The 20,462-nt window shown below is 37.3% G+C and overlaps 1 protein-coding gene across 3 annotated transcripts in view; it reads right to left on the bottom strand.

The window, feature by feature from the left end:
* Nucleotides 1-20,462, bottom strand: part of EFR3A (EFR3 homolog A) — a 100,174-nt gene that overhangs the window by 62,450 nt on the left and 17,262 nt on the right. Inside the window, exons 1-2 of one of the 3 annotated variants that reach the window (XM_034668628.1) lie at nucleotides 8,581-8,717; nucleotides 1,281-1,357 (exon numbers count right to left, since the gene is read on the bottom strand). Coding sequence is in view for 1 of the 3 variants with exons in the window: in XM_011222913.3 (XP_011221215.1) it covers nucleotides 1,281-1,357 (77 nt within the window). In the remaining 2 variants the exon portion in view is untranslated. Of the gene's footprint in view, nucleotides 1-1,211; nucleotides 1,358-8,580; nucleotides 8,718-20,462 lie in introns of those variants that run through there. The other 2 variants (XM_011222913.3, XM_011222914.3) reach the window with 2 other exon arrangements.

Genomic DNA, 20,462 nt, shown 5'->3' with positions numbered 1-20,462 from the left:
TTTCCTCCGAAAATGCTTCCTAGAGATTGCCAACCTACAGTAAAACCTCTCTGCTTTAAAGGCAAACACTTTACCACCTGTTTTACTTAAAATTTTGCTTATGTATTAGGATTTAATATTTAGTATGCTGTTGCTTTATGTCAGTCAATGGATGGAAAGCTACTAAAGGCAGGTACCATATCTTCAGGCTTAACCTGCCACAAATTATCCAGGTACCTGGCAGCCAATAGTATGTAACAGATAAACCTCTTCTAAATGGCTGAATGTTTAAATCAAATTTGACTAAAAATGAGATATTTCATATGTCATGAAATATATAAATGTTAAGGTAACCAAAAAGTTTCAATAACTGGCTATATTTTATTTTTTTGGTAAACATTTTTTTTTAATTTTTAAGTAATCTCTACACCCAACATGGGACTCAAACCTATAACCCTGAGATCAAAAGTTGTATGCTTTATGGACTGAGCCAGTCAGGTGTCCTGGCTACATTTTAAAATAAAGCAATTAAACCCATCTAACATTTTTTTGTTCACATCCATTTAACAATAGACTAAAGGAGTCTTGGAAAACTTAGGACAGTGTCAAACAGAATCATTCAAATCCAGTTGCTTTGAAAACAGTAATCTTCCATAATAAAGTAATGGTTATAAAAAATTCACAAGCATTTAAGTAAAAAGAGAACAAACTGCCTGGAATATTATTCCTTTACTTCTCAATTCTCTTCTGAAAACTGTGTGGCCAAACTATTTACTCTTTAGTTCTTGGCTTAGATTTCATTTCCTTAAGGCCTCTGTTCTCCAGGCCCACACGAGGCATCCTTCCGACCTGCTCCAGAGCACCCTGCACTTCATCTCTCTGTCCCAGCATCCTCTCACACAATATTGTAATCGCCAATTTCCTTGTCTGTGAGCTCAGCGAGAGCAGAAAACCATGTCTGTGCTCACAGTTGTATTCTTAGCATTTCACACAAATAATCTGGCCCTAGCTCATAAATTTCTAAAAAGTATTACTTAAATATAGGAACTATCTAGACAACAGACTACCATCTGTCCATCATCCCAGATGTATGTTAATCTATGAAAAGGGTCTGAAAATTAGACAAGCAAGCATAGGTCATTTAAAAATAAAAAAATAAAAGATAAGTATAAAAACAGTAGTGTACATGATAAGATTTAGGGGTAAAAGTAGAGAAATGAAATTAGGGAAACCTTAGGGAGGTCAGCAGGGGGAAGGATGGGTCAGCAAAGAGAAGGATCAGTAGATGTAGATCAAATTACTTTTGGATCTTCAGGGAATATGTTGTCCACCAGGCGTTTGTAGCGAGGACGCAGAGCAGAACAGCAGCAACACACTCCTGTCCAAAGAAGAACAAAATCACAAAGTACAAAGATTATTCATACTGCAAAACATCTAGAAATTCAGGTTTCTGGATATTAATGAGTTATCTAAAATAAAAAGAAAAACTGCAAACTGGCGCTAATAGAAAACAGAAATGCAAATTCCATTACTGACTGAGAATTGAAAAAACGTCCCCTCCCCTCCCCAGAGACACCAGGTCAAAGTGAATATATTAGTGAATTATTCCAAAGTTCCAAATCAAATTGTTTAGGGGCGTGTGTGTGTGTGTATGTGTGCACACACACATACACACATTCACACACACACAAAACCTACCAAATTTACCCTATAAAGCAAAAATATAATCTGTATGCCCTTCACTTCCTTTCTAATCTTGTCTCCTATCACCTTCTGCATCCCCCAGCCCCACCCTCCCAGTGCCTGGCCCAATCCACTCACAGCGCCAGCCACAACGGTCTTGAAGGACAGTCTGCTCTGCCGTGGCTGGTACAATTCTACATAATATATCATATGAGGAACAACACCAGAGGAGGAAACAACCTCAAAGGAAAGTCCAGGAATTTCAAAAATGCGCAAAGGGTGCTCTATATAGTTTTAGTTGTTGGTATCTTGGAAAGAGCAAGGGATTGGGATCCAGAATATCTGGGTTCATTCCAATTCTTTCCCTTAAGTGTCTACATGGCCTTGGGTAAAGCACATCAGCTATCTGGGAAGAACCATGTAAGTGAGAACGATGAGTTTTCTTGTCCTGCAAACTAATAACAGGAATGCTGGTCTGGAGCCACTATAAAATTATCGCCATGATTTATGAAACTGGAGTTATGTGTGTGTCTGTGTAAGTGTGCATTTGTATGTATTTAGAAACCAAAATATGGTATGAAAGGCTGCTTGAGCTCGAAACTAAAAGAACTCAGGTCTAAGCAGACTTCTACTACTATCTCACAGAGTAAGATTATGCAAGAGACAACTTCACCAGATCTCACTTTGCTCATGAAGTACGCATCATTTATGCCCGCAGTCATATACCAAATGTCAACTGAGTGCCCGGCACTGGCCAAAACAAGGAAGACTGAGTCCAGATTTGCCCTGGAGCAGAGTCAATAAAGTGATAAAAACAAGAGAGACTTAAGAATTGTACAGCATCTTCAGTGATCACAGAGCTCTGTGCATATCTAATAACATTCCTAAAAAACTAGTGAATCATTATTACCATTACTTTACAGAAGTGGGAAGTGCAGAACTGAGCAAGTAACTCACTCAAACGCAATGGCTGGGTGAGAATCCAGCGTCTAATTCTGTAACCCCACGCTCTTCCCACGGCACCACATATACTAGTGGTCAAATCAGTCAACACCCAAGTATCTCATTTGTACCTATTACATGCCTACAACCATACTAGATGCCACAGATACAAGAAAGTGTAAGAGACAAGATCCCTGCCCTTGAGTTTATAAACTCATAAAAAAGATAGTGAATTAATTTCAGCACTATATACTTGGCACTAAGTGCTGATAATATAAAATGCTATCTATTGTTCAGGATGCTTTCTACTTTAACAGAAGAAAAAAAACTCCAAAGAGTTCATTGGGAAATTTTTCAAATTAATGAACACCAAAACACCCGAACTCTTTTTAGAATCCAAAACCAAACACTGGTCCTATCATCAGAGGAAAAGAAGAGGGGAGGAGAGGGAGGAAAAAGCCAAGTAGCAAAAGTCATATGTCTCTGTCTACTACAACCAATATAAAAATACTTCAGATAAATATTAATACACTGAAATAAATTAAAATCAAATATGTATTGAGTGGTTATTATGCAGAGTACCAAGCTAGGTAATGCAATGATGAAAAAAGCTTGCAACCCATTAAGATTAAGAATACTCTGCTAACACTAATGCAAGGCCAAATATAGTACACTCAAATTGCTATCAGGGCAAAGAGACCAGCAAGGGACTGAAAAACAAGTCTCACTGCTTCAAGTTCCTGGTCAAAATGGTAAACTATGTTATTTTCAATAAGAAAAGATTCTTAATAGCTGTTAGGTTTCACTTACATTGACACTTTCAGATATCATACATTGCTTTTAGTTCAAAGAGGTTTTAGAAAAGATGTGAACTTGGAATACACACCAGATCCAGCTCCTACTTTCAGAAAGCTTAGGTCTACTGAGAGAAACAGGAGTAAAAATGAAAATGCCAAACAGGCAGTATGGGGTTAAAGGGCAGGTCTTTGGAGTAGGGCAGGCCAGGGGTGACCCCAAGGTCTCTTCCTGTCCAATGGGTAGGCAGGTTACTTTATCTTACTACGCCTATGTTTCCTCATCAGTTAAACGGTATAATAATGCCTTCTTTGTACATACTGGGAAAATTAAAAATGAAATGGGTATAACATATAGCAAGCATTCAATGAAATGGTAGCTATAGTAATGCAATGAGAGAAGTACTACAAGTGGTAAGCAGAAGGTTCTTGAGGGCCCTAAGGATAATCTTCCTGACAGTATGAAAACCTTGCTGTAAACGAATCATTTAAAAATCACACCTGAAACTAACATAACATTGTATGTCAACTATACTTGAATAAAAAAAAAAAATCTCAACAAATTCTGTATATGGTTCACGGTAAGTTTTCAGAAACAGTATCAGTACCAGTTTGGAGGAGGGGGGGCAGTGAAATGTCATTTTCTGAGCGTGATGTGTGCAGCATTATACTAAGTATTTTCCGACATTCCTCACTCCTACACCAACTCTCTGAAGCGGTTACCATCATCTCCCTCTGATAAATGGGCAACAGGCTCAGGGAGGCCATCTGTCCAAGAGCACCTAGCTGATAAGGAGCATAGCGGAGCAGAGTCCAGCCCAGAGCGGATGACTTCAAAGGGTAACTGCCCTTTTACATGCAAGTACTAGACAATTTCTAAACTAAACATTTTAGTTCTCCACAAACCATGACCAATGATCATGACTGCAGGAGTGAGTCTGACCCACAGACCAGGAATACACTACCATACAGGGAAGTAAATGATCACAGTAAGTTTCTCCAGAAAACCCAAAATGAAACAGAAACACCTTCTTGACTACTTATTCTGAATGAAAGGCTACCAACTAGAGAGAAGATACATGAAACCAGAATTAAATTTTTTTAATTTACTGAGATTTCATATTGATGATAAGGTTAAAATGACTGTGGCATCAGTAATCACGAAAGAAACACTATTAACTACTTTACAGAAGAGAACACCGTACTTGTAAACATCACAAGAACAAGTAAAATGAAATCATTGGACCTACTCAGCCAGAGAAATGCGGTTGACTCCCTTGTTGAAGGCAGTTCATAGGGCTTGTCAAGTTCAGCTGCAGGCACTTGAATGTAGTCTTTCATGTTGTAAGAGACTATTGTCTAGTTGATCTTCCTGCTTCTGGATCCTTTTCCTACTGCTCAGGAAGTGCCTAGTTCACTTCACTTGTAATTAATTAGCAGAGGGTACTAACGGACTGTAACTTATCTAACTGGTTGATGACATCAAGTGTAAAGCTATCAAGAACTTGATAATATCCATATCAAATCCTGCTGCCAAGACCAAAGAGCTTAAATAAGATACTACAAAAGTGCATGTTGCTAGTTTAATAAAAGCAGATTTTCAGTTTAATAAGATGGGAAAATAAAGCTACTTACACCTTTTTTCCTGAGAGCATTCCTTCAATTCCTCCTCATCCTTGTTTCTAAATCCCTTCCTACAAACTCATTTGAGCACCCGACCACCCTATTTTTGATCCTTTCCCAACTTTCTCCTTCCAAAGGACTAAGCATATCACAGAATGCCTCAAGCAACTGGCAAGTCTGAGCAATCGATAGGAATTCTTCCATTACATTTAATTCTAGTACATAAGGAGAAGGAAGTCCACTCTTCTTCTGGAATGGGTGGAATTCAGAACTTTGCTTATGATATGCCAGTACTAACAGCAAATCTCAAGTGGGATAGCTATAGAGAAATGGAACACAGGCACAGCTGGAAACAGAAAAATTGACCCCAAGAAAGTACCGAGCTACAAATTATAGTAGTGTACGGGTAGGCTCATGGAGCACTCTGATTAATGGGCTTTCTGACTACTACCTCCCTCCCTACCTCTCAGAGTTAGGGGTACTAAATCATATATATATACGTAGTGTCGACAATGTAGAAGTCATGTAGCATATTTTTTTAAGCAAATTTCGCATATTCTTAAATTAACCATTTCTTTTTTTTTTTTTTTTAAGATTTTATTTATTTATTCGACAGAGATAGAGACACCCAGCGAGAGAGGGAACACAAGCAGGGAGAGGTGGGAGAGGAAGAAGCAGGCTCATAGCAGAGGAGCCTGATGTGGGGCTCGATCCCAGAACGCTGATCACACCCTGAGCCGAAGGCAGATGCTTAACCACTGTGCCACCCAGGCACCCCAAATTAACCATTTCTTCTTTAAAGACACCCCAAGACAATTTCTTCTCCTTAGCTCCCCTACCATCATTCTCATGGGGATTCACCAATGTCTCCTGGTCCTCATCTCAGGCAGGAATGAGCTGTACTAACCTGTGGCAACCTCCGTCTTCTTGATGGTGAGGTGTTAAATTTAATTTCCAACCCATCCTGGCCCACAGAGGCATTCATAGAAGGACCTGAGTAGCTGCACAGGAAACCTCACAGCTGAACCGAAAGTAGGATGAATCAGGCACATGAGCGCACAAAGGTGCTGGGAGAATTCTGCTCAATGGGCCAGTATTCTAAGTGGTTGGCCCACCAGTGTGCAGTTCTAGTTTGTGATGACATTTGCTTTCCTACGCAGCTCTGTGAGTGTGGGGGGGTTTGGATAATTAATAAAGATTCCTTTTAAAATAAGCTACTTATATTTTCAATAAACTATATAATCTAATGATAAGTTAAACCTAACTGGAAATATTAAAGTCTCCATAATTAAACTATTAATGTCTCTATGATTAAACACCAACATAGCACTGGGTACTTGGGATAAAACTATCTTCTAAAACAAAAATAAGGTACTACTAACACTGTCACTGGAGTTGAAGAATGCTTAGATCCTATTATGGGAACCAACTGTATGACTTTAAATTAGGTTTATTTTATGATCTGTAGAAGCAGAATATAGTGGTATCTGTATCTTCTACACAGCAATTATATTATCTCAATTAATTCTTACAAGTAATATACTGGGAATTCACTGGGATATTTAGGGCTTACTAAATTTCATACTTTTAAATGGGAATGGCTAAGATTATAGGATTTTGGTTCTTTATCCCTTCAATGTATATTTCTACAACTGTAACAATTTATTATACTTATTTATATACATGTCTTCCTTTACCACTAGGATACGAGTCCCTCCAACATAAAGTCCATATATCTTATTTGTTGTTGTGCATGTCTGGCATATGGCAGACATTTATTAAACTGTTTCTTCATTAAATGAATGAAGACCCAAAGTTTACTGACAGATTAAACAAATTTAATATCTGCTCTGATATGTGCTATAAGAATAAAAATATTCATCAAGAAAGTACACTGTCCACCACAAAACACTAAATCCAAGAACAATAGGAACTCTCTGACAAAGAGATGACAACGTTGACTGAATCACTTTAAACGATTCATATTTTATTTTTAGGCCTAATGGAGGCCATCCATAATCAAGGTGAAAAGGGACAGACTATGTTTCTATTAGAAGATTTTAAAACATTCATCACTCCAACAACTGTAGTTCTACGGTATCTTGAATCCTGGAAGAATGAGCATCACATCTATTTTCTCCAAGGTTAAAATTAAAAGCCAAGTTACTTATTCAGTTAGTGTTAAAACAATACAATTAAAAGGATTCAGTAATATTACAGTCCCACTCATACATATCCCTCCCAAGTACCGAAAGCTTAATCTAGAAATATGCATATACACATACACATACATGTATATTCTACATATAAGCCTATAACAGAGATGTTACTCCCGCACTTCAACATATATATAGCCACCGTGTGAAGAACTACAGGGGATTAAAAAGGTAACTGTCTACTTAAAAAGACAGGTTTAAAATTGATTTTGAAATAAGATTTGGACAGCATCTAAGGACAAGGGATATCCAGTGAATAAGGGTCACCCACAGAAGTTCAAAAGAGAAGAGAAAGCACTTCTAGCTCAAGTGAAGAAAGGTTTTACGAAGGACACAGGATTTGAGCTGAGAGCTCCCATGAAGAACGAATACACTGAACTGTAAGGATAAACCGGGGACAGGAAGGACAATTAGTCAGATGGAACAATGCAAACATCACTGTGGAGGATGACACGTGGAAAAACCAAAATGTATTTTCTAATGGCCCACAGCTTAAAAAGGAAGGAACGTGGGAGGTGGCACAAAGGAAGCATCAAAAGTGTTTGGTGACTAATTAGATATGGGGTCAAAGAAACGGGAACAAAATAGTCTTATCTTCAGGAAAGTGTTCCTTTTAAGAGGATTTTAATCCATTAGAGGAATATTTTATTACACAATTCTTTCCACTTGTAATTCTATACCTTCTCTCCTTTCGTTCTCAATTTCACTACTTGTTCTTTATTCCCAGGCACATAAACTTTATGGAAAAAGAGGACAACAAAGGCAATAAATAGAACTAAAGCTCCAGTTCTATTTTTAAAAAAGATGCTCTTTCCATTACATTGCAATATTTGGCTGTACAACAGCAACATGCAGACAAATCTCTGATACACTTTCAAAACTACACAGAGATACATACTGTCTGCAGGAAAAAAAAAAGCTTTTTTCTGAGTCAACAAGTGATTGGTCTATACTCCACATCTGTTTACCCCCACTATCACAATTTTTAAAGAAAAAATAAGTATTAGACATTCTCCTAGTCAATTTATAGATTTATACTTAGATTTAACTTTATAGTATACTATCATACTTCACTGAAAAAATTAAATATTCCTCAACAGAGTTACCCAAAACAGAAACAATAAAAAACAGAATAATCCTGGCTTTTAGAAAATATAATCCTGCAAGGTTCCATTTGGAAACCTTCTGGAATCATCATACAGAACTAAATTACCACAAATACTAAAATCAGAAAATACAATTCTCTATTCATTTCATCTGACATTGGCCTAAACAAAAAATAAGAAAGGATCAAATGGATGACAGAAACCAGAGCTGCAACCAGGTAAGAAAAGTACTCATACCTGTCTCTACCACGGTTAGGACGTAACATGTGGTTCATCCCCACTTCTAAGACCGTAGGAATCCCTGGACCCTGCATGCCACAGGCCTTCCTCAAACGTGCTCAGGTGGCAATCCTGGAAGGGAGTACAGCACTCCTGTGTCCCAATTTCCAGAGGTAAGTAATTAGATGAGGCAGAACTGAAAACTGAAATGGTATGGGATTCCCTTATTTAATATATAAAACATTGATTAAATGTCTTCTATGATAATGTCAGTAGTACCGTTAAGAACTATAAAAAGAGGGGCACCTGCGTGGCTCAGAGGGTTAAGTGTCCAACTCTTGATCTCAGCTCAGGTCTCGACGATCTCCTGGTCGTGAGTTCAAGCCCTATGTTGGGGCTCCATGCTGGGCATAGAGACTATTTTAAAAAAAATTATAAAAAGAATCACGTTTCCTGCAAGTATAAATGTTTTAAAGAGAACAAAAAGTATGTGAGCAAGTATGTGAGCATTATACAGATATTTACTTTGCACAATTAGCAGGTTTCAGGGGAGGGGAGAATTATAGAGTGGTTGAAGATATATTTAAAAATCATGATTAAGAGGGAGAAAAATAGAGAATAAAATAGAGAAAGGGCAAAAGGTAAATCAGACTACACAGAATTTATAATGGAACTGATAAACTAAAACGCTAACCACTGATGTGTTTTAAGAGTCTTACTTAAACCGCAGGCTAACAAAGACCCTAGCAGCAGCAACAACAAAACCCTAATCTTAAAAGGAGACCGAATGCACAACTAGGGGAATATGTGGCCAAGTCTTATGGGTTCTGACAGTTTTCATCTCTGGGGGTATATTTCAACAAATCGATTGCTGGAGCTCTCCTACAAAAAAAAAAAAAAAAAAAAAAAAAAAAAAAAAAAAAATCTTATTTTCCACTTCTCAGAGCAAATCTTGGTAAATATACAACAAAGATAGCCGGAAAGTACAGAAGCATCTTACTGTAAGGGGAAAAAGTATTCCTCAAAGTAAACAGAAATGGAGATCTATGTGTATCTAAAGGACTAATGGCAAGTTCCTTTAATTTGAAAGATGACAAAAGAAACTGCACTTACAACTTTCCTTTAGTTAGAATTTCTTGTAAAGAACCCTTAGCATGAACGAGTATTCACGAACGCCATGGAATACTGGTTTTTATGCCTTTTTGAAAATGTTTTTGTTCCATTAATGCCTACACATAAGTAAATGGCCCAGGAATTCTCAAATTTTTTGGAAACAGCCAAAACCTTCCATAGTTCAACAATAAGATTAAAACAAATTAAAAATTCCACATAAAAACACAAAAAATCTCATTAAAAATAAAGATGCTACTAGTGTTTTCTGTAAGAGGATGCCGGAACGTGGGGGTTAGAAATCAAAATACAGAAAGAGGCATGACTTTAACACCACGAAGATAAGACTGCAGAGGCACTGAAGGACCTCTACGGAGAAGTGAAGGCAAGAACTCAATTCGCAAATCAGTGGTTCAGATGCTTCTAAGGTCCTGGTTGCTCAGTACTTGAATATCTTTAGATTGACTAAAGATGTTATTATTAATTATGCGGGACCAGTGGTAAAGGTCTTGGCCGTCCCAAGCAACCCAGGACCTGTGGTTTTCCTACTTACTCTCTTAGAGTGAGTACTGGGACATGTCTAAGGGCACCAACAAAATAGTCAGATTTTCTATTATAGCTACAAAATGAGGAAAAGCAGCAACAATCTGGTCAAGGAAGATAAAGAGGTAAAAGAAAAAAAAGAAAAAGACTAGTAAAAAAATAATAGAGTAAAAAAAAATGAGTGTACTTAGCTCTAATTTTTCTTCTATATGATAATTATGACTTTAATATATCAATTATTAGTTGCAATAATTTTTGTATAGAGCTCATTAACTGATAAATACCCTGGACATTTATAATTAAATGTTTTATAAGATGACTACTATGGTCAACGTACTAAGCTAGGCATTATTGAGACATGTTAATTCACAAAATTAGCTGCTAACATCAAGACTTACAAATAAATGCAAGATTATAAGGAATCAAAGTTACCGAAAACAAGGATTCTTTCACTAAAAACGACAGACACAAACAAAATCATAATAATAGCAAGTGATTGAATTCACCCTCAGTCTCTGGGTAGAATTATATATACCCAATTATGCTGATTTTTCCAACTAACTCTTAACACTATCACGCCAGAAAACAATTACCACCATCCTCAATTTCCCTAACGAAGTCACTACTCACAAGTCTTCTATTGTGTCAATGTGTTTATTCTCTTCATGAGGTTACCTCATAAGAAATCCTATGTAAACAATGCTTCTATGGTACAATTAATGCTTTTCTTAGGGTGCTTTATAAGCCATCTGAAGAACAGTCTCCTGGAGTATTTTTTTTTTTTTAATTGAATACTCTGGCCCCACCCAGGACCTTCTGAGTCCATCTCTAGAGATGGATACCAGAATTTCTATTTCTAAAAATCACCCTGGTTTCCTACTATGACCCTCATGCACACCCAGATTTGAGAACCACTGCTCTAGGGAACCACTCCCCTTGTATAATGATTGAAAGAAGCACACGACTTTTTCTTATTGTGTACTTGGGACACTGTCCTTATCTACGTTATGCAATGGACAAAAAGTTATAATACAGGCTATACCTTAAGATCATCTAATACATGACAATAAATGAATCACATAAAGCACTAAATACAATGACCGAAATGATAAATGCGAGGGCATTTGGAAACCATTTCACAGAAGATGCTGCTGACAGGATAAAGACCTAGCACAGCCAACACCACGCCGGTGTCTGTGGCTGAGATCTCCAGAACTTCCTCATTACTCTGAAAGGCTGTCACCACAGCTCCCTGCGGACCAGACTTCCTAAGTAACATATAAATGCTACAAATAAATCAGGGTGACATACTAAATGGCCTTTAAGATCCTTAGTATTGCAAGCAAAGGAAAACAACGATCATGATCATGATCAGGCTTTGCAAATTTTTTGTAAAACTAACAAGCCCTTTGAAATGTTCCCATAAAAGACTGCTCTGGTATGCTTCTCTGTATTTCATGCCACTGTGTCCTTCAAATTATCATAGTCCTCAGAATTATTTTACATGAAACAGACAGAGAAAAAGCTATAGTTTGTAAAAATGATTCTATTCTCCTGTCCTCACCTTTTCTAGAGAAGACTTCTGTTATAAGAAAGAATGACTTTTTACTGGTAGTGAGTCCAGATGAAGGAACTGAGCATGTCCTAAATAAAACATATGACCCCAATCTCTATCCTTTGCATTTCCTTACACAATGCCCAGAACACAGTGAGCACTCAATATTTATTTGTTGAATGAACGAACAAATGAACTCTTAATGGTTTCTTTCTCAGATCTTCCTTGTGCAAGTCACTCTTTCTGCTTTTATATAAGTATATTTGGGTCAGAAGCCGCTCTCTACGTGGCCACAATGGGGTTACCAAGAAGTTAGGAGTCAGGATGTCCTCCCTGAAGAAGGCTGGGTAAGTATGTCTGCTCTGCCAACCTGGTATGTCCCTCAGACACACTGTTGAAAAGTCTAGATTTGGAGGACAAGAAAGCCTTGACAAAAGTCAAGTCACATTCTCCGATCCAGCTTTATTAGCACGTAAGCTAATATTTTGACTGGCATTAGACTGATTTTTATATTTCTCTCAGTTGGTTCCAAATGCAGAACTGGAGACAAGGGTGTATTACAACCTTCTTAAATAAATCAACAAACACCTATGCCTCAGAAAAAGATCTGATTTGTAAAAACTCATATACCTAATCATATTTATTCTTTTAGCAAGCTTTTAATAATTTGCCTGCCATGCCCTAGGCTAAATGCAGAGCATACAAATCCAGGCCACACTCTGTGGCCTTCAGCAGCTCATGATATGGTGGTGGAAGAGAAGTCTGGGTGGTAACAGCTATGGCGCACTAGGATGCTCTGGGAGAACAGTAGCGCAACACCTAACCTTCCTGCAAGAAGTGATGACTAGGTCTTGAAGAAAAACTAGTAATTAGGCCAAGAGAAGAGGATTATCATTCCAGGTGGAAGAAGCCACATATGTTAAAGTTTTGAGGTTGCAACAAGAGTGTGGTTTTAATATGCAAACATGCATAAAGTTCTGCAATCTCAGAGAAGGCTAGACAAACCTGCAGGAAGCAGACCTGGAAACCAACTGAATGTAGATGATGAAGAGGGAAGAGTCAAAATAACAAGGAGATGGGACAGTTTGGAGAAATGGTTGGATGGTGTTGTCACTGACCAACGAGGAACAGAGGAAGATACGTTTGGGGTGGGAGGAGGGTATCAAAAAGGAGAGAAAGAATTCTATTTTTCAATGTTCAATGAGGTAACTACCTGAAAGTAGGAGATCCCATAGTAGGCAAGTGATCTAGACCAGAAATATAAATTTAAGAACCAAAAACATAGGCGATAGCAAAGCAGCTAGCTGGGAATCACCAAAGACAAATGGGAAGGAGTTAGGGGGCACCCTGGGGAAAGTAAACATGTAAGGGATGACCAGCAGAGGAGGAAGTGAAGAGAAGACAACTATAGAAACAGGAAGAAAACTATAAAAGAATAGTGTCAGAGGGGCGCCTGGGTAGCTCTGTGGTTAAAGCATCCAACTCTCAATTTCAGCTCAAGGTCATGATCTCAGGGTCCTGAGATCAAGTCCCACGCTCAGCAGGGAGTATGCTTGAGATTCTCTCTCCCTCTCCCTCTGCCCCACCCCCTGTGTACACAGGCTGTCTTTCTAAATAAATAAATAAATAAATAAATAAATCTTAAAAAAAAAACAACAGTGTTAGAAAAACAAAGGAGCTTTCCACATCTTTTACCTTCTACAAAAGTACCAATTACTTACAAATAAGGACTTCAAACAATGCTCAAAAAAAAAAGGAAATTAAGATCATTTTTAAAAACAAAAAAATCTCAGATTTCATGGTAATGTGAATTAAAATTTCACAATGGATTAAATATTTTGACCAAAAATAAATCACAGCAGTGGCAGTTTCAGAATATACAGACTGAAAATCACTGTTCAAGAGACTCTATACTTGATGTGGAGGGGAAAAAAGAGACTGAGCACATACTTTATGATTATGGTTCTTATTAAAAATGTCAGATAATACAAAAGATTAGTAATAAAGATCTAGTAATATTTCACTACTGTTTTAATCAGCTTTTAGTAAGATACAAATCTTTTACCTAAAATATAGAACTAGATTATGTTCTATAATTTTGAGTAAATAATAAAGGATAAAATAGTTGACTAGAATGAGATAATCACAAAACAAGAGTTCTACTAAAACAAAGATCAGAAGGAGAGAATTTTACATCTGTGGAATCCCCACCCTTCACTTGAGTGTTGAATGTATAACAAAAGCAGAGATTTCTTTTAATAAGATCAAGAATTGGTCACTAGTCTTATTCTAATAACAGATAACAGTTTAACAAAAGCTCCACATTTGGGGAGTTTTTCCAAGACAGACATTCAAAGAACATTTTAACTATCTCATGGACTAGTCAACCAACCAAATTAGGCTTATAAGGTGCCTTCTACATGGAAGGTGCCAGAAATGCAAGAGGTATATATTCAGGAAGTTCTCAATCTGGAAAGATAAAATTCAAAAATTCTAGTTGTTACACTGTATTTTTCATCATGAAAGATAATTTTAAGATTGTGGTTACAGAACTACTGTCAGTTATGTTGGGGAAGTTACAATGAACAGGAAGTTCTAAAAGGCTGGAAGTTGACAAGGTTCTCACAGCTCTGCACTCTCACATCCATGTCTGTTCTATCACTTGGTTTCATGTGTCACAGTAGTTTGAGTTTCCTGAGAGGGGGGCCTATATCTTCCTCATCTACCTAACAGAGCTCCTTTTTCCCTTTTATTGAAATAATGAACAAATGAAAATTCAATTTCCAGTAAGTAGAGATCAAAAAGCACAAATCAATAAACACCAACCACTAACAAAATTATAAATTAAAGATCTGTGAGGTTTTTTTAAGATTTTCTATTTTTAAGTAATCTCTACACCCAACATGGGGCTTGAACTCACAATCCCAAGATCAAGAGTCACACACTCTACTGACCGAGCCAGCCAGGCACCCTAATTTGTGAGTTCTTAATACACCTATATTGGCTCCTAAGACTGTCTCGCATTTTATTTTATACGAGTATATGCAGGACCACCTATAAACCAAGTAATGTCATATTTATTTTGGTGACCATGTTTACTTCTGTGTCTAAAGCCACAATGGCACCAAGTAATCTTCTAAAGTAAGAATATTAAACTTTTCATAGCGTATTTTTCAACCTAGGATGTAAGAACATTGTCAGGGTCAGAAATTTTGAGTTGGGAAAACAAAAACCTAGAAAGAAGATTTCTAATCATTGCCACAAACCTCTGAATTTAGCTCATTTAACAATTCTATAGGTTAGATAGAGAAAACGCAATGTTCTGCATATCACATCTTCAAAAGCGTAAGTAAACTAACATATATGAAGAAGAGGGCAGGCTTCTCTCTTGCTGTTCCTTTCCCCAGCCAACCTACTCACCCCCTGCGTCAGCCTGGCATTATTCATCAAGGAAGTTGCTGATGACCACCTGATGCTGGGCACAGTCCACTCTTCTCTGCCACAACCACCACCACTATGTGTTTAAGGGACCTATTGATCCATTTCTTTTAGGGGTCTATAAACTCCTCAACGACAGGGCTGTGGCTGACTCATTTCTGAAAGACTCAGGGCGATTTTGAAAGGGTAAGGATTCAGAAATGTCTAGAATACAAGCCTACAGTGATGTACATTTTTCCTTTCTGTGAAAGCAAAACGAAATCTTATAAATTTGTGGAGTCCTCTTTGATATATGAGAGTCAAAACAATCTTTTTTTAGATTAAATCAGTGGTAGTCAAAATACTACAAGAGAGGGGCACCTGGGTGGCTCAGGGGGTAATCCCACCGTCCGGGGATCGAGCCCTGCATCGGGCTCCCTGCTCCGCTGGGAGCCTGCTTCTTCCTCTCCCACTCCCCCTGCTTGTGTTTCCTCTCTCACTGGCTGTCTCTCTCTCTGTCAAATAAATAAATAAAATCATAAAAACAAAATACTATAACAGAAAAAGAGCATTTGACCCCCACTTAAAATACATAAAAATTTAAAGTGGTTATCACACAAACTTGTAGTTGTGTTTCTTGAGCTGTACAGAGAGTAAATTTTGGCAGCAGGCAGGTATATAGCTTCAATAGAATTTTTAGTATTTGGCACCATGTGTATGCCATGATACTTCATTTTGCATTACTGTGTCACAATAAAGGTTTAAGGCTTTGATTTCATGATCATACAAAAAAAATAAGGTACTAACACATTTTTTTCTCTCTTAAATTTCATCATTGTTGAAATGTGCTACCATAACATTAAAAAAAGCAATATCATAGTCTGTTGATCTTAACTATAAATAGTATATATCTACAAATAAGTTAAACTTGAAATCACAGAAGAGACAAACTGGCCTTTTAGAATCAACATAATACATTCTGAAACTGTGACTAATACATTGCAATCTGAGATCAATAAATTAAGCCTCTGAAAACAGCCATTAGAATATTTGAACTAATGCTCCATTTTGCCTTTCATGATTTTTAAAGCATGCATAATTTTTAAGCCATGATGCATATCAACATTATGCTGGTATGTTCACTGTATACATTACTGTTCTCTGTTCTGTGCCTTATTAGCAAAATCTGGAGAAAGAGAGAGGATCTGGAGATTTTGTTTATTTTAAAGTTCCTTCAGCCAAAGGGGCGCCTGGCTGGCTCAGCTGGTGCGGCATGTGACTCTTGATCTCAAGGTTTTCAGCTCAAGCCCCACATTGGGGGCAGAGATTACATTTAAAAAAAAAAATCTTTAAAAAAATTATATATAAAGTTCCTTCTGCCACAGAAAACAAATCGTTTATTCTTTAGAACTTTTCCATTCAGATTTTTGTAAAAGAATATTTGTATCCTTTTTATGTTCTTATGTTTTCTATTTAATGAATTTTGAAATCTAGTCAAAATTTCTTCATAATCATTTCTATAATTCTCTGCATGCTCTTCATTACATTTTAGTGGTCAGAAATGGGGTACAATGCATTAACTGTCTGCAAGAGCTAAGGAGGTATTTTACTGTTAACTGAAGAGTGTTTTGCCCTACTTCATGGATTCTACAAAAATGAACTGCTGTGGGTCTAACTGTAGATGGACTGTGGTATGGTATATTTGAAAGCTGCTAAATGTAATTCATAACAGTTAACAAAAACCTTCCTTCCTTTAGTTAAAAAAATGCTTAGCACAGAATGTCACACAGTAAATGTTAAATATCAGGTACTACTCAAATATTGAAAGGACATATAAAAAAGGATGGCATCATGGGATGCCCGCAAAGAACAGAACTTATGATAGAAGTAGGCAAAAGTATTGATAATTCCCTGAGAGCTTCCCAACAGGATCAGCTACCGGTTGCTGTCAAGACTCAAACTAGAGATAAAACTAAGTAACCTAAGATTTCTTCACTCAAAATGCACATGACATTCTGTCTTAAATGCAAACATTAATGAATACCAATTATTTGAAAAGTACTATAAAAGGTAATGCAGAAGTACAAGGAAAGACCAATATATGCAGTGGAAAATATTACTTAACAAGGACTCGTATGTTTGAAAGGGTAGAAGAAAGACCCACATAGACACAATATTAATAAAATGCAAGAGAAGTGAGAAATTAAATTCCAACAAGAAAAGTCTAAGATTGATTCTCAGAGGATGAGAACAGTGAGCTCAGCCAAGCATGAATGCAAAGTAAATAGACGATTCCTTAGAGATCAGAAGGAAAGATTTTTGTGAGCTGAAATGATTAGGAAAGCTTCTCATTGCAAAAGAGCTGATCTATGACCCAGCCTTTCAACAACAGGAAGAAAATGAACAGAGGTTAACAGGGAATTCCAGAAAGGCTGGGGAAAACAAAAGCTATCTTGGAGTAGCAAAATGACTAACGCACCTGATTCAGCTGTGCGGCCTAGGAGAAAAAGCCCACCAGAATGATAACTAGCAGGAGCTGTACGAATGCACATATTAATATACAGAGTTCTCTCGCCTCGAATTTTTAGAAGATCTTGGACACATGGATGAGAAGTTTCACTTTGTACACAATATGAACAACCCGAAATGTATGAGCAGGGAAATGGCATTAGGAAGCTATGTAATTATGAGTTTAGTCTGTCTATGTCAAAGGATTAAAAAAAAATCACTTGGTGAAAAACTTTAAGATAGTCACAGCCACAGCTATGAGGGGAAATGCAAAATCAAGGACAAAGTAGGGAGATCTTTCTATTAAAATCTGGTTTAATACAACTGTACCTTAAAAAGCATTTAATGTACTAAACACAGCACAAAGAGTAAAGTTTAAAAAATATAATCGGATTTTCAGATTTATATTAAAATAACTTTAGTTTCTTTTTTTTAATTTTTATTTTGTTTTATTAGTCACCATACACTACATCCCCAGTTGTTGATGCAATGTTCCATGATTCATTATTTGCATATAACACCCAATGCACCATGCAATACGTGCCCTCCTTAATACCCATCACCAGCCTATCCCAGTCCCCCACCCCCATCCCCTCTGAAGCCATCAGTTTGTTTCCCAGAGTCCACAGTCTCTCATGGTTCATTCCCCCTTCTGTTTACCCCCCCTTCATTCTTCCCTTCCTTCTCCTACCGATATTCCTATTTCTTGTGTTCTTTTCTTTTTTGTTTTTTTTTAAGATTTTATTTATTTGACAGAAGGAGACACAGCAAGAGAGGGAACACAAGCAAGGGGAGTGGGAGAGGGAGAAGCAGGCTTCCCGCTGAGCAAAGAGCCCGATGCGGGGCTTGATCCCAGGACCCTGGGATCATGACCTGAGCCAAAGACAGATGCTTAATGACTGAGCCACCCAGGCACCCCTAGTTTCTTAATAGATGTAAATTAGTATCATTTCTGAGTATATAAAATTATTGACGGCAGGATCTAGAAATGATTCCTATGGTATAAAAAGCTGATTATAAAAAAAAATTTAAAGCTAATATCATACTTTGGTAATAAATAACCTCTACACTGGTCCTTAGTTTTCATGAGAAACTATCTGCTAAACATTCTTTTCATGGCCTATTTTTATGGTATATGAATAAGCAACTCTTAGCAGGATACACCAATGACAGTAAAGCAAGTCAAGAGGGACTTAGAACAAAAGCTAAATGTCAAAAATGTTCACACTGCTTCAGGCTTCAGATTTTTAATTACTCAAAGAAAGAACAAACCTATTAAATCTACCAATGACAATTTCAAAGTCTATCTCATTCCCCTATGCTTGCTACCATTTCCACTTCCTTGTAAGTCTAAGGACACTGATTTTTTTTTTTTTAAGATTTTATATATTTATTTGAGAGAGAGCAAGCACAAACACATGTGAGCAGGGGTGGGAGCAGAGGGACAGGGAGAGAGAACATCCCAAGCAGACTCTGTGCAGGGCTCCATTTCTTTTCTTTTCTCTTTTCTTTCTTTCTTTCTCTTTCTTTCTTTCTTTCTTTCTTTCTTTCTTTCTCTTTCTTTCTTTCTTTCTTTCTTTCTTTCTTTCTTTCTTTCTTTCTTTCTTTCTTTCTTTTTTAAGATTTTATATATTTATTTGAGAGAGAGCAAGCACAAACACATGTGAGCAGGGGTGGGAGCAGGGGGACAGGGAGNCGAGAGGGAACACAGGCAGGGGGAGTGGGAGAGGAAGAAGCAGGCTCCCAGGAGGGGAGCCTGATGCGGGCTCGATCCCAGAACGCCGGGATCACACCCTGAGCCGAAGGCAGACGCTCTATGACTGAGCCACCCAGGCACCCCAGGGCTCCATTTCTGACCCTGAAATCATGACCAGAACAGAAATCAAGAGTTAGACACCCAACTGACTGAGCCACCCAGGCACCCCAAAGGACACTGATTTCTAAGGAAAGCTGAAGATACACTGGTCTGTAGGACGTGGTTCTTTCCACACTGTACACTGGCAAAGGTTAGTTAACCTTAGCTAGCTGATATAGGCTGCCATTTTTCCCTCATTTTCATTCTTTAATGCTTACTTTCTAAATTAACTTGCCATGCAGGTAACAAAAAAGTCCACTGAAATTTTTGGTTCAAACCTAGACTCAAAAAACAGCCTTTATTCCTCATCAGAAGTTGTCTGACTGTGGCATTTCCAGTTTGTGAAAGTGAAAAAAAAAAAAAATCTGACATTTTCCATATGCCTTTAAAAAGGCTGTGAAATTTATAAGGCAAGATGAACACAGAAAGAATATGAGTATGAAATATTTCATTATATGTCAGAAATATACTGCAAATATAATGGGAAAGATGACTAATGTAGTATCCATAATTAGACAATTTATAAGATAGTTCATTCAGAACATACCTCCAAAAACCAAAATCACTTATTTTATAAAATATACATGATTTAGAGTCAAGCCTGGACACAGTTTCCACCTTTTCAGCCTCACTTCCCAAATAAATCATCACCTCTTTCACAATAAAAACTGTCAATACTCGCAGCTCTCAAATCAAGTCCCAAACTCTTTCCTTCCCAAGCATTTGTTCATGCCATTCTATCCATACAGAATAGCCTACCTTAAGAAAAAAAAAAAAAGTGGTATAGATAATATGCATTCAATAGTGAAGTAATAGGCATTCCAATTACAAAAGATTACTGGAAGTGAAATCCCCTACAGGTTTTAAACTAGTAGGTTCAACTATTTCAAACATAACTCATCAGAGTTGATA

The sequence above is a fragment of the Ailuropoda melanoleuca genome, chromosome 9 (assembly GCF_002007445.2).
Source record: "Ailuropoda melanoleuca isolate Jingjing chromosome 9, ASM200744v2, whole genome shotgun sequence".
Classification (NCBI taxonomy): domain Eukaryota; kingdom Metazoa; phylum Chordata; class Mammalia; order Carnivora; family Ursidae; genus Ailuropoda; species Ailuropoda melanoleuca.
The sequence above is the reverse complement of the archived record's forward strand: the minus strand, read 5'-3'. Positions and strand labels throughout refer to the sequence as shown.